General features: G+C 44.8%; 2 protein-coding genes and 1 non-coding gene across 5 annotated transcripts in view; 2 read left to right on the plus strand and 1 right to left on the minus strand.

Moving 5' to 3' along the window:
- Nucleotides 1-27,249, plus strand: part of BLNK (B cell linker) — a 71,770-nt gene that overhangs the window by 14,988 nt on the left and 29,533 nt on the right. For 2 of the 3 annotated variants that reach the window (XM_070432609.1, XM_070432607.1), the window contains exons 2-5: nt 8,515-8,580; nt 12,129-12,178; nt 19,526-19,566; nt 24,553-24,709. In XM_070432609.1, coding sequence (XP_070288710.1) covers nt 8,515-8,580; nt 12,129-12,178; nt 19,526-19,566; nt 24,553-24,709 — 314 coding nt within the window. Of the gene's footprint in view, nt 1-8,514; nt 8,581-12,128; nt 12,179-19,525; nt 19,567-24,552; nt 24,710-27,249 lie in introns of those variants that run through there. The other variant, XM_070432610.1, reaches the window with a different exon arrangement.
- LOC139021482 (heterogeneous nuclear ribonucleoprotein A0-like) lies at nt 11-1,750 on the minus strand. The gene has a single exon (XM_070431865.1). It carries the CDS (start codon nt 1,748-1,750, stop codon nt 839-841), a length of 912 nt encoding a protein of 303 aa, XP_070287966.1. The 3' UTR covers nt 11-838.
- Nucleotides 21,939-22,045, plus strand: LOC139022256 (U6 spliceosomal RNA). The gene has a single exon (XR_011473639.1). It is a non-coding gene; the product is annotated as a U6 spliceosomal RNA (small nuclear RNA).

Consider the following 27,249-nt stretch of genomic DNA (forward strand, 5'->3'; position numbering starts at 1 on the left):
TTGCCCTGACTGGTTTGGCTCAGTGGATAGAGCGTCGGCCAGCAGACTGAAGGGTCCCAGGTTTGATTCCGGTCAGGGGCATGTACCTTGGTTGCAGGCACATTTCCAATAGAGGGTGTGCAGGAGGCAGCTGATCGATGTTTCTCTCTCATCAATGTTTCTGACTCTCTGTCCCTCTCCCTTCTCTCTGTAAAAAATCAATAAAAAAATATTTTTAAAAAAAGATTATGTAGCTTAAGCATGATTGTTCGTAGCTAAAGTGATTAACTACCCGCCTGGCACTTAGTTAAGGGGTTTTAAGAATTTATTCCTTTTTTTTTTTACTGTCAAACACAATGATTTATTAAAAATAAAACGTAAAAATGATTTTTGTACATATGCTTCCAAATTTCAGGCATGGGATCCAAGTAGATTTCATAGAAAACGCTGTAGCCAGGTATCAAGTCCTTACAACAAAGTAAACTAACCCCCCACCCCAACCCCCACTCAGGTTTTGCTACAGAATCAGCAAGTTCACTCCCTCCCCCGCCAAAAAAACACAAATTAAAACAAGACATTTTGCTAGTATAAAAACGACTAAGGTCCAAGTAATAATAAAAAAAATAGAGTCCATCAATAACTAACACAAAAATGTGTAGGTGGGGCAGAGTCCATCTTCAGAGGGGGAGACGAGAGGTGGCAGGCAAATAGGGCAATACCCCTAAGGGTAGGCAGCCTTAGAAGCGGCTCCCCCAAGGGCAAATGGGGAAGGCGGTGGGAGGGAAAGGAACTCAGGAGTTGACCCTAGGGTTGTTGAAAACAGCTACCCCTAAAGTCAACCCGGACATTAAAATTTTTTTTAGAAGGAACTGCCTCCATAACCACCCCCACCGCCATAGCCACCTCCGTAAGGTCCACTGTTAGTGCGACCGCCCCAGCCGCTGCCTCCGCCGCCGCCGCTCTTCATGGGCCCGTAGGAGGACTGGTGCTGGCTGTAGCTGCCGAAGCCGCCGGAGCCGCTACCGTAGTCGCTTCCGCCGTAGGACGAGCCGCCTCCGCCGCCTCCGTAGGCATTGTAGCCGCCGCCATAACGATCGTAGCTGTTGTAGCCGCCGCCGTAACCACCGTAGCTCTTGTAGCCGCCGCCGCCCTTCGCCAGGCCGTTCTGATCCCAACCGCCGCTGCCCCGGCCGCCTCGGCCCGACCGGGAGCCGCCTCCGCCTCCGCCGGAGTGGATATCCTCCTTGGGGACGGCCTTTTTCACCTCCACGCGACGGCCCTGGATCGGATGGAACTTGACCACGGCGGCCTTGTCCGCCGCGTCGTGATTCTGGAAATACACGAAGCCGAAGCCGCGCTGCTGGCCGGACCGCTTGTCGGCGATGATCTCGGCTTTCTCCACGGTGCCGAACTGCGAGAAGTGCTCCATCAGGTCGCCCTCGGCCACGTCTCCTTTCAGGCCACCGACAAAGAGCTTCTTCACCTTGGCGTGGGCACCGGGCCGCGCCGAATCCTCCCGGGACACCGCCCGCTTCAGCTCCACCGTGTTGCCGTCTACGGCGTGGGGAGAGGCGGCCATGGCGGCGTCGGCCTCCTCCACGCTGGAGTAGGTCACGAAGCCGAAGCCTCGGGAGCGCTTGGTCTGGGGGTTCACCACCACCACGCAGTCCGTCAGGGTCCCGAAGGCCGCAAAGTGGCCGCGCAGGCCCGACTCACTCGTCTGCACGTTGAGGCCGCCGATGAACAGCTTACACAACTGGGAATTCTCCATCTCCACGGCCCGGGCCTTCCCGCCGCCCTGCGAGCTCCGAGGTGTCGCCGTCGCCCTTTTCGTTGGCTAAGGCCTCTTCACAGATCGGGCCCAGCCGTTGCTGGAGCCGCCACCACCGACCACAGACAGGGAAGGAAAAGAAGGAAGGGGAGGGAGGGAAGGAAGGAAGGGAAGGGGAGGGGAGGGATGCCGTCTAGAGGATGAGCCGAGGAGACTGGAAGACAACCAAGGCCGCAGCTACCGCCACCTCCGAGTCCAAGAAGGAATGACACCGAGGCAGCGTTCAGTTGATCATCACAGCCAGGTCTGTCTTCATGGTCCTGTTACATCTGTATTTATACCAGTTGATTTTAATCCTATCCATTCTATCCCAAAGGTTAGGGCGTTTCTTATCTCCATTCCAAGGTTACTCTATTGTTCTATTAAGCTACAAGGAAGTAACTGAAGGAGATTATCCTAAGTAAAGATTATGTAGCTTAAGCATGATTGTTTGTAGTTAAAGTGATTAACTACCCGCCTGGCACTTAGTTAAGGGGTTTTACGGATTTATTCCCTTCCTTAGTCCCGTTAATCCCTAACACCAGGGAAAAAATCCCCACCTGGGGAAACAACCTTTCTCGGGGAGGTGGGTCTGTTTAAAACACATAGTGCTAAGAGGTGGGGGGAGCAAACATATGCCATATACTCCAGGTCCCTTGAAACATAAGCTATGCAGATGTGTCTTCCCTGCAGCGACTGTGTCAAGCAGCAAGGGTGGTCCGGCTTCCAGCAAATTCCCCCATTTTTATTTTTTAAATGACATCGCGTGTAAATCAGTGGCCACCTCTCGGATTGGGTTGTTTAAGCCTCGGAGAAGACTTGTTTGTGACTTTGCCAACAGGTCCGTCCGAGGCTTAACCTTATATCGGCTCCCCACAGTTCTCGTGTCAGATAGCCTGACTTTGAGTCCCATCTCTGTCGTTTGTTGGGTGAAGGACCTGGGGGAAATTACTTAACTTCCTGGAGAAAACTTCTCATCTATAAAACTGGGATAATCACAGCAATGTGCATATACAATGTGTATGTGAATACACTACTGAACTGTACACATAAAAATAGCTAAGGTGGTAATTTTTATGTGGTTATTTTTTATCCCAATTTTCTTAAATGGGGATGATTATAGGACCTACCTAGAATCGTAAGGGCTAAATGAGGTAATGCCTGCAAAGTACCTGGCACATAATCCATGCTCAGTAAGTGCTGGCTTTCCCCATTGCTGCCGTTGATTAACTGAGTCTGACTGGCGTGGCTTCTTGGGCTCTGCCTGTGACTGTGGCTCTGGGCTGTGGAAGAAATCCCTGCCACAGAAAAGCTGATCCTCTAGCGGGAGACTCCAGCCATGTCTGGAAAGGGAAAAAAACAGGGTATGAGGGAAAGAGCTGGGGGAATCCTCAGTTAATTCATCTTGGGCAATGGCAACATTTCCCTACAGTACAGTTTCCTCCCTTACAAGAAAGGAGGTTGACCCAGGACATTCCTTAAGGCTGTCACACTGCCAAATTTCTGTGACTACCTTAATGACAGGCAAAATTAGGAGCAGGCTTTCAAAGCTGTGTGATCTGAGACAAGCAGGATGACCTCTCTGGGCCTCAGCACCTCCATCTGTGAATGGCATTGGGGGTGCCAACTCAGCCTTGGGAGGCTGCCTCGGATTATCACCCATGGAAGGGACTGTCGAAACTTCTGTGCCGGCTCCACCGTGGACTCACTGTCCAGATGGAAGCAGACTTGCTGCCTACTTTGAAAAGCTAAATATAACATCAATAAAGTCACAGCAAGGCCAGGCTGGGGGAAGTTGGGCCGGAGGCTATGAAAAGGCAGAGGGGGAACTGGGGACAAGTTCTGCTGCATGCAAATACCAGCTTAGTCACTAAAAAGTGCCATTCTGTTTCAAAATGACGGATGGTGGCCAGAGACTTCAGCTTTGAGACAGAAATTACCCAAAGGGAGATATTTTGTGTGAATCACCCTTCTCTGTCTATACCTGTCCCCAGGTTTCACACAGGTCACAAGATTTTAGTCCGGGACCTCTCTCCTGCATTACAGTCCAAGAGGGCAAGATCTGTGTTGAGCTTAGCTCTGCGCCCTGCATATGCCTTGCTCAGTGTGCATTCACAGAGTATTGGAATAAATAACAAACACATGTCTTGTGTAAAACAAATAATAACCTTAAACTTTAAGGGAGCCCCCCAAAAATCAGTAAATCAAGATAAACAATATAGGGTGTCCCCAAAAATGTATATAAACTTTGTATAATTTTTAATTCCAGTGAGTTAAACCTGAATAGGAAGAAACATCAATTGAATTATCACGAATTCAGTGTTAAGTATAATATTTTAAAAATTATTTAGTATAATATTTTACTGTATTTACTATAATATTTTAAAAATCAAAATTAATACAAAAAAATCCCTGATGAAGAAAATATTGACATTTTAAATGAAGACAGGACTAGCCTTGGCTGGGTAGCTCAGTTGGTTAGAGTGTCATCCCAGTACACCAAGGTTGCAGGTTCAATCCCTGGACAGGGCACATACAGGAATCAACCAATGAATGTATAAATTGATGTTTCTCTCTCTCTCTCTCTCCTTATCTTTCACTAAAAATCAATAAAAACATATCCTTGGGTGAGGATTTAAACAAAACTGAAGATGGGACTAGTACTGCTGATTTATTTTGTCTTAGGCCCCAATATGGTGGGGCACCGCTCTGTGTCCAGGCAAATTTCTCTTTGAGAGCTGCTGGCATTGTGGCCATCAAGTGTTTCTTCTGCCCAGATGAGGCCTGAAAGGACACTCCTAACATTACCCCAGTGCTTTTGCTATCCCATGGCCATGGCTTGGGCTGGGGCCCAGGAGAGTTGCCTTCATACTGATCTCCCAGCCAGCAGTGTCCCCATGCCCAGGCCTCCTCCTAATCCATTCTTCTCCCCAGTCAGGACACACCCCTGAGCAAAGGTCTCTGAAAGGGCTTCCCACCGCTTATAAACCCCATCTCCTGGGCCTAACACAGACCTTAACTCCTTGCACCCCAAGCTTAAATTTTTACTATACCCCTCCCTCCAATACCCCAATTCTTGCCACTCTCAACTTCTCACTAGACCCCAACACCCCTGACAGTTTCACCTGTGAGCCTTTGTACTTGCTGTTCCACTACCAGGCTGTTGTTCCTCACTCTTTTTGCCTGGTGAATTTCTATTTTGCATGAGGATCCAGCTCCCAGGTCTCTTCATCTTAAAACCTTAAATCAGTTATCCCCTTCTTAGGATCCTCCCAGCTCTCTGACCTTCCCTATTCCCAGCAAAGAATTATGAGTAGTTTTCACTTGTTACCTATCTGGATCATATGAATTTTTAAAAATTAGCTTGTATTACTTTCACAAACTAAAGCAATAAAACTAGTTTCAGTTTAGGACCCCAAAAAACAGTTTAAGATATAAGATACAAAAGATGTCACATGAACCAAATAATATTTCACAAATTGCTATTAGACTGGAGATTAAACGACCAATAACTAGTGCTACTAATTTAGGGTACATAAAATAAAACTTAAAGCTGCAAAAGACCCGAGGTTAAGATTCAGGGATAAAGAAGGAGGAGGAAGTTCCCTGCTCTTTTGTTTGCAAAGAGTTGCTTTAATATGAGACTTTCTTTAATCCTAAATCCAGATTAAACAGAGATTTTTTCTTATTATAATTAATACTAATAGCGGGCAGGTGGGAAGTTACTCTGTAATAACTATGTACTACCTCCCAATAGTTCCATGTGGGTACTGGAATTTGGGGGGAAATGCTTTGTAAAGTATATGATTGTCTTACCCAGCGGTTCTCAACCTATGGGTTGCGACCCCTTTGGGGGTCGAACGACACTTTCACAGGGGTCGCCTAAGACCATCAGAAAACACACATATAATTACATATTGTTTTGTGATTAATCATTATGCTTTAATTATGTTCAATTTGTAACAATGAAAGTACATCCTGCATATCAGATATTTACATTACGATTCATTACAGTAGCAAAATTACAGTTATGAAGTAGCAATGAAAATAATTTTTATGGTTGGGGGTCACCACAACATGAGGAATTGTATTAAAGGGTCGCGGCATTAGGAAGGTTAAGAACCACTGCTCTGGATGGCTCCATCCACACCAAAAAGCTTTGTAGCATATGGGTTCTAAATCCTTACTGAACCAGAGAACATTCCTCCCAGGTACCCCTCAACCCACTGGGTTTTACAGACCTGTGCTAAGCTTAATTGTGCACCACTATTCGTATTACCCAACAGAAGGCCCAGCTTCCAGAATCAGAGACATCTGCATGCAGGTTTATGGGAAATCTTGATTTTCTCTAGGTACAATGATTGTGTATAATCTTTCCATTTTGTTAACTAAAACCCAGTCAAACAGTTTTTGCAGAACAAAGGAAAGGCTTGCCTGAAAGGTGAATTCAGATATCCTACTCTCTCAGGGCAGAGCCATGTTATTAAGAAGAAAATAAAACGTGGTCAACATGCTTCTGTATATATGTATGTGAAACATATAAAAGTCATACACTAAGGTCATGCTATCAAGAGTCAAATACTATAGAAAAGTTTTCAGTGTAGAGTAAAAGTCCCCTTTTTATAAAGTAGGAGCCCCCTTCCCCACTCCAAGCCACCAGTCCTCACTGTCCAATAGAAGGACTGGTAGGGCCTGAAATCCCCTTGTCTGTTTGCCAAGCTGTGTGCCCTACCACTGGGCAGTGTCCACCCAGAGACAAGGGGTTCCCTTTTCTCATTTGTGTAAAAGCACTCAATTGGCTCTGAAAACAACGTTTTAATGACCTCTTGTGTATCTTTCTAAAACATTGCCGAAACCGGTTTGGCTCAGTGGATAGATTACATTGGCCTGCGGACTGAAGGGTCCCAAGTTCGATTCCGGTCAAGGGCATATACCTGGGTTGCCGGTATATGGGCATATACCTGGGAGGCAGCTGATCAATGTTTCTCTCTCATCGATGTTTCTAACTCTCTATCTCTCTCCCTTCCTCTCTGTAAAAAATCAATAAAATATATTTAAAAAAATAAAATAAAATAAAAAATAAAACATTATGTACATACCAGCACATATGCATGTATATGGCCTTTCCCCCCCACACACAAAGATGGCACATACTACACACTATTCTGAACTGCCCTTCCTTCTTTTTTCCTCTTCCTCCTTTTCCATTTTTGTTTAACTTAATATTTCTTGGGGATTTTTATACACCAGCAATACAAATGTTTGTTTTTAAAAAGGGGTTCGTGGTATTCTGTCATATAGCTTTATCAAAGTTTATTTAAGTAGTTCCCTTTTAGTGATTGATGGGTGTTTAGGTTGTTTCCAGGTTTTTTAGGGGGAAGGCAGAAAGGATGAGGGTTATTATAGATAATGCTTATATGTGTACAATGTGGATATCTATATAATAGTATAATTTTATGACCATGTTCAGAAGACAATTCCTAACAGTGGAATTTCTGGGTCAAAAGGCATGGACATTTTAAATTTTGACAGATGATGACTGTAACAATTTACATTCCCAAGAATATCTGTATTTTCATACCCTCATTAACCATGGGTATTATCACACGAGTTAAGTTTGCCCAGTCTGATAAGCAGAGCATATATCACTGTTGTTTGATTTAGATCTCTTTAAATATAAATGATATGTTTTCATTGGGCCCAGCCAGTGTGGTTCTGTTGGTTGAACATCGTCTCATGCACCAGGAGGTCACCAGTTCAATTCCTGGTCAGGGCACTTGCTGGGGTCACATTGCAGGCTTTATCCCCAGTGGGGGTTGGGGGGTTGAAGAGGGCGCAGGAGGCAGCAAATTGATGTTTCTATCTTTCTCTCCCTTTCCCTTACTCTCTCTGAAATCAATAAAAACATATTTAAAAACACATATATATCTTTTCATTGGTCTGTTGCCCACTTATGTTTTTCTGTTAGCGATATGTTCACATCCTTTGCTCATTTTTTATTGAATCGTTAATCATTTTTTACTTCGTTGTAAGATTTCTTTGTAAATCAAAAATTGTAGTCATTATTGTAATTATTACCATTATTGTTATGTGTTACAGATATTTCTTCTGCATGTCATTTATCTTTTGATTTTTGTGCATGTTACTTTTTGTTCTACAGAAGTTTAAAATACGTGTGCAACCAGATTCACTAATCATTTTCTTTATAAATTTTCTATGTGTGTAACTTTTAAATGACAATTAAAATTACTAGGTAGAATTTTTCCAAATTCTACTTAGTAAAGTTAATGAAAAAAATTTTGGACCTGATTTCAGCCTATCCTGTGAGCTTCAAGATAGTCCCATTTTTGCAATGTAGGGGCTGAGAGGACAGTAAGTGATGAACAATGAGGCTTATGATGGGATCAGAGGGCTTGGACCTCACATGTCTCCTCAGAACAGACAGCTCTGGGAATCAGAATTCCCCTTCACAGATGCCTGATGGGGCCACGGCCCAATGACCACATTCCTTATAGAACCATAGAATCAGTCACCCTTTCCCTCTACTCTAGTAGCAGATGGTCAACTCAATTAAATATGATTAATTAAACTTAAAGAAATACAATATAATTCATGCTATTTGGGATTTTATTGTAGGGTTCTGTCTCTCTTTTCAGTAGGATAGGGTTTTTTAAAAAAATCAACATAGTTATTAATATTTTATGTTGAATTTTTGTCTCTTACAGGCAGCTTCAAAAGATGGTCCATGATATTAAGAACAATGAAGGTGGAATAATGGACAAAATAAAAAAGTAAGTTAGACTCCAGAGCACTATATGAGCACTTATCTGAACAACATGTTATGCCAGCCTGAGAAAGGGAAAAAACAAAGTTCTCTGGTACCGAGTGAGGATTTGCAACCTCTTTAGCATGTAACCCTTTCTTACTCGTGGTGGAGTCCACTGCGCTCAGAGCCACATTCAGGAACCCTGCTGAGTGAACGGGGTGATTCTCAGGGCACTTCACTTCCCCTCTACTGCTCAAAGGGTGAGCGATGCCATTTGAGGTGCTGAGCAAATGTCAAAACGACGTTTACTGAAGTAGGAAAATCAGCTTCCAAAACCATTTAGCTAAGGATCATGAGGACACGGTTGGGAAAATCCTAAAGAGAAGTTACAAGAACATAGCACAAGCTCCTTTAGGATGCCATACCTCTCTTCCATATTTTGATTTCTGCTTTTTCAGTTATTGCCTTAAATGGTGTTTTCAATTGGCACTTGTAGAGGGAAAGCTAGAATTCTACATCTTCCTGTACACCCCAAACTCTTAAGCTTTTGTTAAGAGAAGAGAAATTGTACATAATATTGTACATACTCGCATTTGACACTCAAAATCTAAATCAAGCAGAAAGGGGAACTGTTATTTGTTAAGTTTTTAAGTTGTTTTTTTTTTTTTTAAGAAAGTAATACAGATTCACCCCGGGGGGGGGGGGGGGAGCGGGGGGAGGTTATCAAAGAGTTCAGAGTTGTATAGTCAAAAGCTTCTACTTCTTCATATCCCCACTTTAACCTACTCCCCAGAAATGGACATTGTCATGTGTGAGTTTGGTATATAAATCTATATGTATAAGCTTATACAGACATATACATACAATGACATGGATACAATGCATGCCTATACACACAAACATTTTCACCATGAATGGTATCATATTTATAATCCATTCTACCAACTTGCTTTGTTTGGTGATTTTACTTAATGGTACATCATGCACATCTGTCTTTGTTGGTATGTGAAAATAAACTATATTCCCTTTTAAAAAGCTGATTAATAGTGTACTAGAAATGTATTATTGTTCATTTCACCAAGCATATATTGTTGGATATTTTTTAAAGAGGTGGGGGGAAGGTTGGGAATTTAAACTAGAACATTTTTGGAGGTCAATTTGATAATATCAATTTAGATAAGATCAAAATTTTGTGGGTACTTCTTTCAGTTTAACTGCCACAAATAATATTTTAATAAATATCCTTTGCAGACTCTGAGTATACCAGAAAGCTAAATTCCTGAAATGAAATTTCTGGGTTGAAGGATATGTGCCCTTGAAGCCTTTATGGATGTTAGCAATTTGCTTTCCCAAAATTTTGTACCACCAATGGTGTATGAAAGTACATTGCCTTCAGAACAGAGTATCTTCATTCTTTGTGGTCTTTGAAAAACTTAAAAGTAAGAAATCACTTTTGTGGTATTTTCACACTATAAAATGTAAATGGGTCTCAATGTGTATAAGTGATCATCATAAAATAGTTAAAATGGTCTGTTTGTGGGGCATTAGTCATCATGGAGGAGGAGAATTCCTCTTCCTGTCTGTCCTGTGACTGGGAGAGGAGAGGAGTAGGATTGTTTTCATTTGTTTCAGAATTTCATTGAAATGAGAGAGCCCCACTATCATTGTTTTAATCACTAGCAATTCTAGATTATCTCACAGCTGCCAGTTTTACAATGCAGCAGTTTTCTCAATAGTATGAAGCCTCTTTATAAAATGGCCATTCCATGGTCAATCATACTTACAGCAGCCACAGGGCTCACATTTTTCCAGGCAGTTTCCATTGCAGTATACCCATTGCATTTTTTGTTTTCCAAAAAATGCACTTTCACTTGACAAGCTGTGTTTGTTCTCAGCTTGGAAAATATGGCTGCCATAGCCATTAGCCCTGGTGAAGTCAGTGGCCCTTTGGTTTGAAGTGACTGGTAGTTCTTAGCTCTCACTCGTTGCCAGGCAACAGGTGCCACCTTGAAAGGAGGAAGCATGGTTGGTTGAACACTCTGGTTTCCTAACCCAAAACTGTGACAGAGTCGTCACTGGTCACGGCCGAATGAGAAAATAAGGACCTTGAAGTGCTGGGGGCTGGTGTGTAGCTGCTGGCTGCTAAGTGGGGCCCAAGCCACACCTTTTATTCCTGGCCTGTTCAGTGACCCAGTCCTTTCTTGAGTCTGTCCTTTATTCTGAAATGATGACCCTCATACATTTGTGGGGGGATTAAAATAACCTTCCTTTTCTTTTAGGAAATGATTACAAAAGTGGGTAATAGTTGGTTTGTGCTTTTTGAAATTTTACTGGTCCTTGAATAGACCTGGCCCAGATCCAGTTTTGCTTTGTTTTTCTTCCCTATAACACCTTTGGTAATATCTCTCTCTCTCTCTTTCTCTCTCTCTCTCTCTCTCTCTCTCTCTACCTCATCACAGGTCTAATGATCGTATCTTCCCCAGCACACCCTGCTAGTAGGTTTGTTATGAGAATTGAAAGAAATAATAGATGTAAGAGTCTTTGGGAAAATGAAAAGCAGGATTTCTACACAAATATAAATATTGTTATTTTTGCATCATTACAATTCTGGTTTATAAGTCTTGTTTTTTTGTAATCAAACATGAATTTCTGAACTTCTATTTTTTTCTCCAAGCAATGAAATATGCTTTGTATGTGATGATTACCTTTATACTGTATGCTGCTTCTAAAGGATGTGATATTTTAGTAAACAAAGTCTACTGGATATCGGTTTTACATATATATTTAAAAATATTAATTAAGTAAATCATTCTCAAATAAATTTGGTAACTGTTATTAAAAGTAACAATTTACCATAAACCGTAACCATTTCAAATACCTGTAATGGAAGGGAAGGCGTTGCCAGTACTCATAAAAAGCCTAAAAATTGGGATGCATTTTTAAAATGTAATTTTAACTTCCTTCTTTTAAAGAGTGGGGAAGGATTGTGAATATTCAGAACGTTTTATATGTGTATAAAGATACCACAGAAGTTTTGAAAGAGCTTGAAGCAGTTCAACTTCTAACTAAGCGAAATATCACAATCCCCAACCTAGAGATACTCACTGCTCACTTATTTGTCAGTTTTTCAATAGCACAAAAACAATTTCAGTCCAACCTACAATTAAAGTGCTCATGAGAACTAATTCTTCCTATTAAAGTGTTCATTAATTATTTATTAAAATAGAGTACATCTTCTCTTACCTTCCTATCAACCAATCAACATTCATCACTTATCTTCCTTGAACCTCTGGACTCAGTGCTTAGACTCTGACCTCTCAAAGCCCTTTCTCTGCTTGGCTTCACCTTTGCCAGGTCACAGCCACATTGTGCACTGGGGACAAGGGGAGAGCTGGGAAAACTCTGATTAATGGCTTGGCTACATTTTCAGTATATTTGGTCTTTCGATGCAATGGATCCAAAAAAAGCCATTATTCTATTCGTTATCTCTTATCTCTATATCTGCGTATATTATGGGCCTTGACAACAGATGTCCTATCCACTGACCTTTTGTCTAATGGTTGTTTCCCACAGGCTGAAAGTCAAAGCACCTCCAAGTGTTCCTCGAAGGGATTATGCTTCTGGTAAGAGTATTTCTAAAATACTTGGATTCTTGACTAATTTAAGGTGTATATTTACTTCTTGAAAAGAGAACTATGTTCTACTCACATGGAAACAAAAGGTGCCCATTTTTCAAAAATATTTTTTATTGATTTCAGAGAGGAAGGGAGAAGGAAAGATTGAAACATCAATGATGAGAGAGAATCTTTGATTGACTGCCTCCTGCACACCCCCTACTGGCCCACAACCTGGCCATGTGCCCTTGACCACAATTGAACCTGGGACCCTTCAGTCCCCAAGCCAAGGCTCTAACCACTGAGCCAAACCAGATAGGGCAAAAGGTGTCCATCTTAATTTTAAGAATGACCTAATCCTATCCATCCATCTGACCAACCATCCATCCATCCAGTCATCTATTTGTCAAACTTTTATTAAACATCCTCCATGTGCCAGGCACATGCAAGGTCTCAGGTAGAAACACAGTACTAAACAAGATAGCGCCACACTCACAGAATTTATTGTCTAGAAGGGAAGACAGATGGTGTTAAAAGCAATTACATTTCAGTGTGATTGGGAAGCACAAAGTTCTACAGCAGTATTTAATCTAATCTGATGTGGAGGATGTGGGTGAAGTGGGGAAAGGAAGGCTTCCTGGATAAAGAACTTAAAAGGGGATATTTGAAGGGGGTGGGAATAAATTATTGGTGGCACACGGTTACTCAATCCTTTCCCATTCCAAGTAGGATCAACTTCGTCAGGGGAGAATAGTTACTCTTGAGGTTGGTAGTTTTTATGGCAGTTGTGAGCAAAGTAAATTATCCATCATACTTCCCTTTTCTAGAACAGATGCCTTAGGAGGATAGGTCTAAAATATGTTTCTAATGGCTTAAATGTAAAGATTTCTTAGATGTGGACAGATCTATATAGCCCTCAGTAAAACAACAACAACAAAGAACCCTTATTCTTCTCTCCAAGTTCTAAAAATGAAAAGAAAACCAAGCAGGCTATACCTGTTAAGTACCCAAAGCTTTGATGGGAAAATATGAAATCATGGCGTGTCAGGTTTAATAGGAGCCCCAGAGGTCAAACAGTCTAACATCCAATCCAATGCTTAGACCTACCCACCACGGTGTACCACAAACAAGGCCCACTTTCTGCTGGGACATCTCCTGGGATGACCTCCCATACCTGTCCGGGCCAGTCAGGGGCAGGCAGCCCTGGTGGGATATAGATGTGACCCATTTCCTTGTGGCTTCATAGTCTGTCCTGATGGCCACACAGACCCCTTCTTCTCTTATATTTTTTACTTGGGCAAAAGCCAGATAACATTCATCATTTATTCATCCTTTTGCCTAACCCCCACACACTAGAGATCATCATTGATTTCTTCTCTTCCTTCCCCCTCTACCAAAAAAAAATAAAATAAAATAATAATAATCTCTAAATCCTATTAATTTTAGCTTTTAAGTGTCTCTCAAATATGTTTGTCCCTCTCTGGTCACATAGCTACAGCTCAGAGCCCTGTCATCAGGCTACGTGTCCCAGTACAGAAGCCTCTAAATAGTCTTGTTAATTCCTAATCCCATGTGGTCCTCTCAACCTCCACCGAGAGTTGTTCTGAAATGCCTTTGCATTATATTCTCATGGCTTTACATCAGCAGCAGGAGGAATTGCCAACCACTGAGCCTGCATACAAGGTCCTTCAGTGCCTAGCCACAGGCTGTGTAACCCTGGACCAAGCACTCTCCTCTCCTTTTCTATATCACACAGGACTGAACAAGAAGCTCTGTCAGCTTCCCGCCAACACTAATACTCCACACGCACAGAAACACAAGTCTCTGGAGCCCCGGGCCCAGGGTGACGCAAGCTTCTCCTAAACTCCCCTGGCTTTAGGAAGTTGCCTCTTCCAGGTTGTACTTAATCTCTCTGGGTCTCAGCTGGGTCTTCTAAGCCTTTGCTGCTTGAAGTGCCATCCCTAGCGTGCAGCATCAGCATTACCTGGGAGCTGATTAGAAAAGTAGATTGCCCCACCCGACTCAGGGATCAGAATTTTGTATTTTAACTAGAGCTCCAGGGGCTCTGAATGTACGCATATTAAATTTGAGAAACCCTGCTAAAGTCCACCAACTCTGTCCTTACTGCGGCTCCTGCACTGTCCAATCCATGGAAGTTCCTGGATCTCAGAAATTCATCCTATTGCGGAGATCCCCTCACCCAGGCCTTGCCTACTCTCCTCTGCTCTGACACCCAGTCCCCAAAAAAGGTCCTTTTGGCAAAACCACCATCACCACCTGCAGTGAGTACCTCCCTTGCCATTTCCCTCTGCCCCTCTCTTCCCCCCCAACTCATGTTCTAGAAGCATTTCCAGCTGCTTCCTCTGAGCCTTGGGGACCCTAAACAGTTGCAAGCCCGGGGCCTTGGAAACCAACCCTGACAGCTCCTCCTGAACGTAGGGGGTCTGCAAGGTCCCTGAACGTGCCAGTGCTTGGAGACCTTAGCCCACCAGCTCTCCAGAGCCCAGAAGGCACTCTCTGGAGGCCTTGAGTCCACCAAAGACTCCTGAAACAGCCCCACCTCTCTCCCCCAGATGTGGGAATTATGTCCTTTTTCCAGTCCCGGAAGCAAATGGCTTCCCCACCCTCTACCCAGGAAAATGTGTTGACCTTGGTGATAGAGACCTTCAGGAAGCAGAGGATGGAAAGGGCCAGTGCCCACAGCGGTCAGCAGAAGAGTCACCACAGTCCCTCCTCTCCTTACAGGGGTGGGGAACCTTTTTTCTGCCAAGGGCCATTTGGATATTTATGACATCACTCATGGGCCACACAAAATTATCATTAAAAATTAGCCTGTTATACTTGGTCAAACCTGATTTCCCAGATGAAGAAAATGCACCTCAGGAATGTTAAGTAACACGCCCAAGGTTACTGCAGCCACTACAGGAAACCCACCCCAGCTCCCATCCTGCTGTTCCTCCCTTTGACCCAAGCTGAGATGGTTACACTTTTCTGGGTAATTTCTTATTATTTTGAACCCCCAGAGCCTCTGACATTAGCACCAGAATCTGCTTTCCAGTTCCTGTGCTTTCATAGTTGAACAACCTCTAGTGCAGCGGTTCTCAACCTTCTGGCCCTTTAAATACAGTTCCTCATGTTGTGACCCAACCATAAAATTATTTTCATTGCTACATCATAACTGTAATGTTGCTACTGTTATGAATCGTAATGTAAATATCTGATATGCAGGATGGTCTTAAGCGACCCCTGTGAAAGGGTCATTCGAGAACCGCTGCTCAAGTGTCTTTGTCTGGCTCAGGAGCTGGCAGGGTGAGAGTGGGTGGGTAGAGAGAACCAGTCATGGTGACCCCAGAGCCTGCTGAGGTCACTGCAGAAGCTCCCATGGTCCCTGCACAAGCCCTGAGAGGTCAGAACTGAATAAGGCCTCTCTCCTTGTGTACGTGGGCTCTGCTATCCAGAGGCTGCTGTGCTGTCCCTAGGAGGCCCACCCTCTGCTCCCACCACTGATGTCATGCAGGGAAGAGATCAGAGAAGTGATGGGGGTGGGGCAGAGGAAGTTACCTGCACAGGGATTTCTGGGTAAATGTCCGCCACAGAATGGGATACGCATAACAACCCTTTGTCCACAAAGGAAGTGAAATATAGCACTGCTTTTGCTTCCATGTCCTCAGTGAAGCCAGCATTCACTTGGTTTTCCGTCTCCTCATTTATACTCTAACTGGTGCTGCCAACAAAGTTCACATGGGGAGAGCTGATTCCACATCAGGCCTGCCTCATGGAACTAAGAATAAAGGAATGAAACTTGGACTCAAAGGTATTTTATAGCCTAGAGACGATCATGCAATCCAAGGTTTTCATGTTAGGAATAACTGGAAACCACAGAGGCAAAGTGACTGCCAAGGTCACACAGCCAGGTGATGCCTGAGCCACGACTATGTCCCCCTCTTATGCACACTCACCATCCTGTTAATAGGGCCCTGGGTAGGGATGAATAAACATACCAAAAAAGGGAATTTCAAAGATGCATTTAGACTCAAATCACCTCTCCTAACCAGGCTGGATCTGGCCTTGGCCTCAGTTCCCATACTAAGTCACATTCCTTTATCTTTTCAGGGTGTACCTAGTGGGACTGTCCACTCACAACCTCCCCTGCCTTACAGTTCTGTTTTATATTCCTTCCCTGAATCTGTCCCACCACCAAAGCTGGTCCACCTGCCTTCCTTCTTCCCTTCCTGCATCCCACTGCGGTCTTCCCATTGGTCCCTGCATCCCACCACCAGCTCTGTAGGAGGAGAAATGGGAGGACTCCTGGTCAAGGGCACAGCCAGAGTGGAATCAGAGCCACAGCTGACACTGTGTGTCAGACACCAGCTGTGGAATGCACCCCTAAAGTCTATGGCCGAGATGCCACCAGAACAGCCCCACAGTCTCTGAGGCTCCTGAGGACCCAGAACCAAAGGCTGACATCATCCCCTTGCCTTCACCCCTTCAATCAAGATCACTCTACAGAGCCCTTTGCTGTCCTTCCAGCCATCCCTCCCCTCCCCAAGACCCCCAGTCTATTTCAGCCTTCATGTCTTCATAGCTGAGTTACTCAAACACCATACTCATTAGCCTCCCCATCTCCAACTTGTAACTAGGACCACAGTGTCCCTTGGCTGGCAGTGACTCTGGCTTTGTTTTTCCTCCTGGAAAATTCTCCTGTGACTCTCGAGTGGAGCTCATTCATTCTGTGCACATCTGTGTCTTATGGATGCCCCTTCCATCCCTCAGCTCTAAGTCCTATTTCTGGGACTGGCACACAAGCCTGTCTTAGGGGATGAGAGGGAGATGCCCTCCTTCATCTTCATTCTCTTGCTCAAGTCCCACTGGTCCTTCAGGGCCCAGTCCAATTCCATCTTTGACACAAAGCTTCATGCCTTCACTGACCACACCTTTCTCGATCTTTCCCAGCACCTGGCCATGACTCCAGGTGCTGAGACACTTATAAGGAAATTTTACACCACCTGGACTGTCTGATACACAATTGTTCTCCTCAACTCTAGGTCTTTTATTACTGTTGTACTGGGTGGCTCGGTGAGAATACCTGGAACTTTGGGGTCCTTTTGACTTGGGGTGGCATCCTGACTTTGTCCCTTAAGCACTGCATGAACCAAGAAAAGTTTTGTAACTTCCCCAGGCCTCAGATCCCTGATCTAGAGGTAAGATTACCTATCCTTCTGGTTATTGTGAGAATTAGGGATAAAGTCCATCGATAGTAATAAGTGGGCCCTAACTCTATGTCAGGTGCGCCTCTAAGCACTTTCCATGTGTCCTTTCACTTTCATTCTCTCAAAAACGTATGTTATAAGAACTACTAATCATGTCCATTTTAGTGATGAGAAAACTGAGGCCTGGAGGGTAAGCAATTCACCTAAGGTCACACTGCTAACAAATCACAGAATCAGGTTTTTAAGCAAGAATCAGGTTTCCAAGCTACATGCCTTAGCTTGGAGCAGACACTGAGATGGGGGCCACAGTGGCCATTGTAGCGTGTAAGTGCCAGGTGCTGTGTCCACAGGCTTGGGAGGGCCATGTGAACTGCAAAGCCTGGGTGAGGCAAGGGGACAAGTCCCTTTATTGTGTGGCAGGAAATTATGACACAGTCAATGGAGCCTAAGCCCCCAAACAGGTCCAGGACACAGTAGGAGAGGCTTTCCCCAAAAAGGAGGCCCAACCAGCTTCTCAGCTTCTTGGCAAGGGCAGGAAATCCCACACCCCAAATTGAACCACCTGGCCCATATTAAACTTGAACTTACCCTCCTGAAAAGTTCACCCACTACACTAGAGGCTATCTTTGTGGTAGCCATACCACATGGTTGCCATTAGAGTGAAATAGAATTGAAATTGTTTTGAGGGTTTATAGAGAATTATCAATACCCAAGACAACAACAAGTAATACCGACACAGCATTTACTGTGTGCCAAAGCACATGTATTATATTACTTGACTCTCATAAAAACATGGGCAGGCACTATTCTTATCTTTGTTTTAAGGTGGGGAAATGGAACTTTAAACACTAAAGTACTGGTCCACTGCCAAGCAGGTGGCAAAAACCAGAGCCAGGATTGGAACCCAGGGAGCTTGGTTCTGAAACACCTGCACACCGTGGAGGCTCCCTGAAGTGCTGGAAAACTACCCACTACTCTAGATCTAGTACGTTGGCTTGTCATGCTTTCTAGTCTGGACAATGGCCTGCAAGGTTGTGACTCTGCATTTAACCTCTAAAGCCATTTAACCACATGATGCTGTGAGCTGCTTGTGGAACCAGAAGATGGGTGTAGCTGGAGAAGAGGGGCGCCATCAAATAACCTCTACCACATGATACTTTTGTCCCTTTACTGCCTCGGTGTGTCATGATGCCCAGAGGGGGCCATTCTGTTTTTTTCTAGATTTTACCTGAATGCATAGTGGAGGGCCAGGTGGTTCACAAGCGATTTCTGCAGGAGCCAACAGATAGCCAGGCCTCCAACTCCACCCCCTACACTACCTAGCCACATCCATTTTTTAAAAGTATTTTTTTATTGATTTCAGAGAGGAATGGAGATGGAGAGAAAGATAGAAACATCAATGATGAGAGTCATTGATTGGCTGCCTCCTGCACACCCCACTCTGGGGATCAAGACCGCAATCCCAGGCATGTGTCCTGACGAGGAATCAAACTGTGACCTCCTGGTTCATAGGTCAACACTCAAATACTGAACCATGCCAGCTGGGCTGTCACATCCATTTTTATACCCCTGCAGAGTCTAGGCTGGTGCCTGCACCTGGAGCCCAAAGACAGTGAGGCAGCATGGCACTAGGGTTAAGAGCTTGCACTTGGAAGTCAGCCCATAGGGTTCAACTATTCACTATCTGATCTTGGATGTTAGTTGTTCTTGCCCACTCTCCATCTGATTAGGAACAGAGCCTGGATGAGAATTTGGGTCTGACTCCAGGTCCAGTGCTCTTCTTACTGCACCATCCATATATTGATTCAAAGAAATCCTTGGGAGCAACACAGTATGAACTGCAGGTTCCTACTGGGTTACTCTAAGGTCCCCAAAATGTCCCTTGACAAAGATAGACATGGGTCAAATGCACCATTTCTCTGCTCCCAGCGAGACTTCTCTTAATGCTGTGAGAACTGACTTAAAAAAAAAAAAAAAAGGATTTGAAAGTGAATGAATATTAGATGACTGTAATAACCATTCAAGGTCAAGTAAAGGGGACCAGGAAGCCCCAGGGCAGGGAAGGCAGGTGCAGGTGCTGTGGACAGGGGGGAGCTGCCAGCTGAGATTTATGTTTATGCATTCTGCCTCCTCCGTGTCATTTCAGAGAGCCCTGCTGATGAAGAGGAGCAGTGGTCAGATGACTTTGTAAGTATTGCTCCTGAGACGAGGAGGGTTCTGTTTCCACCAGGGCTTTTCTAAGGGTTTATTTCTGAGTCACACACTGGTGGTCAGCTGCACATCACAGAGAGGAGGTGGCAGGCCACCTGCAGACATGGCAGCAATAACCTCAGCCAGGCTGCTTTGAGCTGCATCATGCCAGGCGAAGAGCTTTATGTGCATTGCCTCGCCTAAGCCCCACTACAGCCCTCTGTAGGCATTCTTATCCCCGTTTTCTGCTAATATCCAGAGTACTCACCAGCATGGCCAAAATAGATGGTAAACTTTAAATATTTCCATGTCAGTTAGCAAATGCCTCTGTCCTGAATTCCCCAGTGCCCATCACTTCCTGGCCCCTGCACAGAAGCTCAAACAAACCAATAACCAAGAGTAAATGCCTGGCACATCAGGGGCATTGGAACATTCTTTAGGGCCATTGTTAAACGTTTTGAATATTAGCCCCACCAATTTTACAGCTGAAGAAACGAAGGCATGAAAAATTTAACTTGCAGTTCCAAAATTCTCACTCAGACACTCAGATCTCAAACCCAGGCTCCAAGGTGCTTGCTGTGACCGAGCAGGCTAGCAGAGCATCGGAGGCCAGAGTGAGAGAGGGGCACTGGCCATGATGACATTGGGGGAGTGACATGTCCAAATTAACTGTAAACCTCTTCAGGGTGTCTTTACAACCCACAAAACCCCAGCAGCCACTTTTCCCTTAGGCTGAGTCTTATAGGGATAAGACAGCCTGAAAAAATTTTCTTCCCAATAATTATTTCTCATCTGTCAAATTCATGCCTGTGAATCCAATCTGTGAACTTTAGATCTGGAATGGATCCAAGAAGGTCTCTACACGACAACATATCATATAAGGAAACAAAGGCCAAAAGAATGAAAACGACTTGCCCACTGTCGTTCAGTTACTCAGCAGCCAGAATGAGAACTGGGGACCCCTGTCCAGTGCCCAGAATTGAGCCGGGGCTCATGTTGTGTAAACCACCTGGAGTTTACTCCGAGTATAAGGAGACAGAAGTTCCTCCCTTTTCGACCGCAGAGAAAAGATTTTTTTTAAAGAGAGGACAAATGGCTTCTGTAAAGGCAAGTTACTTAGGCATGGAGTTATTTCCCAGAGCCCAGCTGTCACTGATCCCTCAGAAGCACTGCAACTGCGCCCCCTGCTGGCTGCACGCACTGAGCCACATCTTAGTAAAGTTAGAAAGCTGGTCCTCATGCTGAGGGAAGCCAAGGAAATTTAGCTTGCTGGCTGAATAGAAAAAGCACACAGTGGGAAATTAGGAAGCACAAAATAAAATCACCCTGAAGATGAGGAAAGGACGTATCTCAAAGTCAAACCACCAAAATCAAGGCACCAATTGTAATAAGGATTGAGAAACATTCACTCACAATTATTTTGACATTAAATGGACGAAATCCAGACTTGTTGTAACACCTCTAGGCTCTGTGAAATCTGGTCCCTGTGGACCTGTCCCGCCTTCCCCACCCCCAGTGCACCCCCTTCCAAGGCCTCATGACAGCCCAGGGGCACAGCCTGCCCTCAGTTCCTACAACATGCCAAGACCCTGCCTGTCTCAGTGACTTCTGACTCATGGTCCTTGGGCAGGAAAAAAGAAGGCAAAAGAGGAGAAACCAAAGAGCAGTCTTCCATTCTTCCTCGCTTGGTCAGCGCCTTCTTGTCCTCCAGGCTTGGTTTAAATGTCTCCTCAGGCAGGCCTTTAAGGTACCCCATCCAAGATAGAATCACGCTCCCACAGCATGGTCTCAGGCCCCTGACCATTCCCCTAAGTGCATCTATCACTAGTGATAGACATTTCATGTGTTTAAAGGTCTACTTATTATTTATTATTCACTATTTGTGTGTCATCAGGTTCCCTTGCTAGAATATAATTTCTGTGAGGGAGTGTGCTCAGAGTCAAGCACAATGCCTGGCACATACTAGGTATTCAATAATTAATAACTGGTTAAATGAATAAATGCACAACTTGAAATTTTGTCTTATTACACATTCCCTTCTTCAAGTTTCCATCAGATTATCCAACATATTACACTTGTTGAATATTGAATGAATGATTAAATTTCATTTGCCAGAATTTATAATAATTTGGGGGAAGAGGATTTTTTTAAACTCTCACAAGTTCCTTTTTTATTTATTTTTTTTAATTAATTATTTATTTATTTATTTATTTGCTAAAAGTATTACGAAGGGTATTACATAAGTGCCCTTTTTATCCCCCCCACCCTTGACAAACCCCTGCCCTCCCTTACCCCCCAGTGTCTTATGTCCATTAGTTATGCTTATATAGATGCATACAAGTCAATTCTCTTGATAAAAAGGCATTCAAGTGCTCACTTCGGCAGTACATATACTCAAATTGGAATGATACAGAGAAGATTAGCATGGCCCCTGTGCAAGGATGACACACAAATTCATGAAGCGTTCCATATTTTTAAAAAAGAAAGAAAAAGGCATTCAATGCATTCTGCTGTGTTTGGAGCAGAAGGAACTCCTGGTGCATCACCCAGAGAATAGATTTTCCAGCCCAGCACTTCTCCTGAGAGCCTTCCCTTTCTCCTCAGTCCCTGCAGAGCCCAGGCAGCAGCTCAGTCATTCATTCCATAGCTGTGTGGTGGGCACCTGCCTTATTGCAGGTCCTATGCTGGGTCCTGGATATATAGTCTCAGTCCTGTCGTCCTGCCTCCATCTGGTAGGCAGCCCAGTGTCAGAGAAATAGCTGACATGGAGTCCCTCTTCCCCTTCCTTCTGCCTCCTCTGCCAATGTGATCCTCCCTTTCAGGCTGCCCAGCCTGAGGGGCTGCAAGGACCCCAGACTCCTCCCCAGACACACAGTGCTCCCCAGCCGCCACGTAATTAAGTCTCAGAAGTCCCATCCCTGGTCCATAAAAACCGAAACAAAGAGCAATGCCCAAACCTTCTCCTTCTCAGGCACATGGGTCCAGGTCCCTGCTGATTCTTTCACTTTCCAGATGTTCATTAAAGCAGCTGCTTCTCAGCACTTGCACTGATGCCTCCCGGAGAGGCTGCCACAGCAGCGACTGGGCCCTTGGCCTGGATGAGCAGGGCTCAAACCACCTCATGCTGGCCTAGGCTGGCCTTGGGAAGCCAGGCTCTTGCCTGATAAGCCTCCCCCAGCCACTCTTTCACTCTCAGCTCATCTCCTAGATCCCCCATCTGAGAATAGTCATTGACTTCTCAGGACACAGATTGCAGACTCAAATTACTCAACTCCTCTGTCCCTCAGTTTCCTCTACTATAAAATGGGAGAGTTTTAAAACACTATTTCATGATTGTGGTGAGGAGTAAATGAGGTATACAGCACATAGAAATGTCAGTTATAAGAATAATATCATTACTATCATTATTCTATTCCTCCTAAGTTCATGTTCATGTTCAGGAAGGATTACTGAGCCCACACCCACCCCACCCCCAATCTGCTATTACTGGGATTGGGGTGTGGGACAATCCCCCTACAGGAATTTTCTTATCTCACCCCATCCACCTTCTCTCCCATTCTAGGACAAGAACAACCACACCTTCTTTTCAGCCTCCTTTCTCATTTCTTATCCCACTCTTCACCCTATTCCTCTCCTCTCCCCATCTCCCTACAGACTGAGGAATAAAGCATAGGCCTCACTCATGTATTTATTAATTCATTCATCCCAAACATACTGAGCTCCTACCATGTGCCAGCCCTGTTACAGGCCCTGAGGATACAGCAATGAAGGAAACACTGCCCCTGCATCAGTGTTATACAACTGCAAGTAAATGAAACGGGCCAAAGGGCAGATGCATCTCCCACTCACTGGAAAATCATGTGTGGATCATGCATTGCCAGGCAGCAGTTGAGGAGAGGGCAATGGACGCAGAGGTCGGAGGACCTCTTAACTCTTGAACCAAATATTTCTTCCACACAAACATACACACGCGTGCTGTACACATAAGCTAGCTCTGGACAAAATGCACAAGAAGCTAGTGTTTCTGTTTGCCTCTGGGGAGAGGAACTGAGTGGCTGGAAAGGAGGCTTCATTACATCCTTCCCAACTGCTTGAACTTTAGAACAAACATGTCAATGTATTTTTCAATCTTAACTTAAATATAATTTATATTTAATAAAAGAATAGAGAGTGGACTCTGAGTCTGTGTGAAGCCCAGCCCCTCTAGCTTACCAGCTCTGTTTTTAAAATATATATATTTTTTTCTTTTAACTTCATCTTCTCAAAGGTATTTATGTTTTCCTGTGTGTCTCCTTCCCCTATACTTATTAAACTTATTTTTCCCTCAACTGTCAGCCTTCATGATAATAAAACCTACGGTTATTCTATTTTTCTGTCTTCTTAAAATATAGGGTGTCCCAAAATTCACACAAGGTTTGAATTTTGCATGAGCATTAACAACAACAACAACAACAAAATAAAAGCCTAATTTTACTTGGTTTATTGAATCAGATTCTAATATCTGTTGCCCTTTGATTTCAATCCCTTCAATTTGATAAGCATTACCAAGTACCAATTTTGGCCCAGGAGCAGGGACAATGAAGACCAATGAAGACCACAGCTTTGCGTATGTGCCAGCAAAGCCGTGGAGGCCATTTACCCGATGTGCTATTCCATACATAACCCTATACTGTATACTTTATGAATCAATAAAAAATTTACAATTTTTAATTATAAACCTGTGTTTTCTATCAAGATTACTTCTTGCGTTAATTTTGGGACACCTATATATTTTCTCTCCCACGGTTCAGCCACACTGCGGGTTGAATGGTCCACCTGGTTTCCCGCCCCCACTCCCCACCCCCGCTCCCACCCCATCTGAGCCAGCCCGTCCAGGCCTTGCTTCCTCATCCCGACACTGGGGGAGCAGCTTGGCCCTCCAGGTCAGGTCTGTCCTGACGACCAGGCACAGCTGGGCCCTGAGCACGGTGTCTTCACTTGCAGGACAGCGACTATGAAAACCCCGACGAGCACTCCGACTCCGAGATGTACGTGCTGCCCGCTGAGGAGACTGGGGATGACAGTTATGAGCCACCGCCCGTCGAGCAGGAGACGAGGACAGTTCACCCAGCCCTGCCCTTCACCAGGGGCGAGTACGTAGGTGAGGCGGCCCCCCAGACCCTGGGTGTTTAGCAGGGAGGTGGGGACAGGCCAAGGTTGGCGGGGAAACCTCCCATTCCCACCACCTCCAGGTGGATCATCTGGTCACTCAGGTAATGGAGCCCCAGCTGGCAAACTTGCCCATTTGATGGGGGAAACTATCCTTCCTAAATCAGGAATATTGGAAACAGACAAAGGATAAATGAAAACACCCTGATGGTTGCTCCCAACTCGCAACAGTCTGAGAAATCAACCCCGAGATTAGTCCGTACTTCTCTTCAGGCTTCCTATGCACAAGGTTCCACATTTCTCTTGAGAGGTCTATAAAGAACAGGGATGGCCATCAAGGATCCCAGTGTCTGCTACGGCCACTCCTTCCACTCCCACCCCAACACTGGCTGGCTGTGCACACTGGGTGTAGACTGCAGACTTTTAACTGGGGGTGGGGGTGAGGAGCTTTAAACCTGGAATCAGCCTCATAGGTTAAATGGACACAGCTCAGGTCTGGCCTCCAGGCCTGAATGTGGCTTTTTTTAAATATATATTTTTTTTATTGATTTCAAGAGAGGAAAAGAGGGAGAGAGAGATAGAAACATCAATAATGAGAGAGAATCATTGATAGGCTGCCTCCTTCATGCCTCACATTGGGGATTAAGCCTGCAACCCAGACATGTGCCCTGACTGGGAATCGAACCATGACCTCCTGGTTCATGGGTTGACGCTCAAACACTGAGCCATCCTGGCTGGGCTCCCACATGGTTTTCTGAGGCAAGCAGAAGAGATGACAGATCAAACAATTTCTCTCTGAGGTGGATATGATGATCCTCATTTTAAAAATGAGGAATGTGAGAAAGGAAGATGGTGGCATAGGTAAACGTCTGTACTCGCCGCCTCCCACAACCACATCAAAATTCCAACTAAAATACAGAACAATCATCATCTAGAACCACTGGAAAGTTGGCTGAGTGGAAGTCCTACAACTGGAGAAGTAAAAAAGAAAGCATACTGAGACTGGTAGGAGGTGTGGAGGCGTGGAACGGGCTGATCCGGCACCCATGTGTGCTGCTTTTTTAATCAGGAGGGAGATCATCTCGGCGGAGGCTGCCCAGAGGAGCAAGGGATCCCAGCCACACACCAGACCCCCAACCCAGGGTCCCAGAGCTGGGAAAAGAAGTCCCCATAGGCTGTAAAAACCAGTGGGGATTGGGGCTCATTGACACAGAGGCTGCTGGATACCCAGCTGTTCCTCTTAAAAGGCACAAACTGAACTTACAAGGTCCTGCTTCCTCTGACCTCCAGCACCAGGGTGAGGCTTTGGGGGACACACACATATGAGGAGGAACTGGATTGTCTGGCATTGGGGCAGAAATTTGGGGGAGCTTTCTTCCAGACGGAGGTGCTCGCAGGGATCATTGTTCTTATGCTGGCAGCCATTTCTGTTTGCTCCACCCTGATGATTCCCTAAGACCCCACCTCATCCAATTTACAACCCCATCCAAGCTGTGTGCAGTGGCTTTTGCATATAAATGACCTGACCTTGCTCTCAAACAAGCTGCAGCTGGGTCAGGGAGCCCTAAACCTATCAATAAAAGGCCAAAGACCTGGCACCAGCACCAGCCTGCCTTGCTTCACAGCTGGGCCTCATCTGGGCACTTCCAAACCTGATACAAAGAGAAGGAATCTTCAGATCTCTCTGTAGCTCCTGCTGTTTGGCCCCAGGCAGTGGCTGACTTTACACCTTCCTGGACACCCAAGAGCCAGTGTACCCACTGGTCAATGTCAGGCCATACCAAATTACAACTACACATCCATAAGCAACACACTCAAGGGGCAGACTCAGTGAGCACCAAAGTCCCACTTAAGCAAGTCCTGCTCCATAGGGATGTCTCCGGCACAGCAGCTCTCCCACTGTAGTCACAGCTGGTTCTCAGAGCAAATTGGCCTGTAGGTCAATTCCTCCCAGTGACACCAACAGCAATCAAGTCTCAACTACAATAATACTGTGTTCACAGTCCACAAAGGGGTGCACCTAGAGTGCCCAGCTCAGGTGACTAGGGAGGCTGAGCCACTGGGCCCTGTAGGACACCTACTACAGAAGGCCACTCTACCAACTCAAGGAGACCTAGCAGCTCTACCCAATACATAGAAACAAACGCAGGGAAGCAGACAAAATGCAGAGACAAAAAACATGTCACAAATGAAAGAAATGGAAGAAGCAAACTACTGGATATAGAGTTCAAAACCACAGTTATAAGGTTACTCAAGAATTTTCTAGAAACCTTTAAGAAAATGGAAAAAGACCTGTCAGAAATTAAGCATACACTGACTGAAAAAAAGAATAATGTACAGGGATTCAACAGTAGAGTAGAGGATTCTGAGAATTAAATCAATGATTTGAAATATGAGGAAGCAAAAAACACCCAACCCAGAAGAGCAAAAAGAAAAAAGAATCCAAAAATATGAAGATAGTGTAAGGAGCCTCTGGGACAACTTCAAGCATACCAACATTCCACTGTGGGGGGTGCCAGAAGAAGAGAGAGA

This window comes from Myotis yumanensis, unplaced genomic scaffold (genome assembly GCF_028538775.1).
Source record: "Myotis yumanensis isolate MYYU_CA2020_CCGP unplaced genomic scaffold, mMyoYum1.0.hap1 SCAF_13, whole genome shotgun sequence".
NCBI classification, from domain to species: Eukaryota; Metazoa; Chordata; class Mammalia; order Chiroptera; family Vespertilionidae; genus Myotis; species Myotis yumanensis.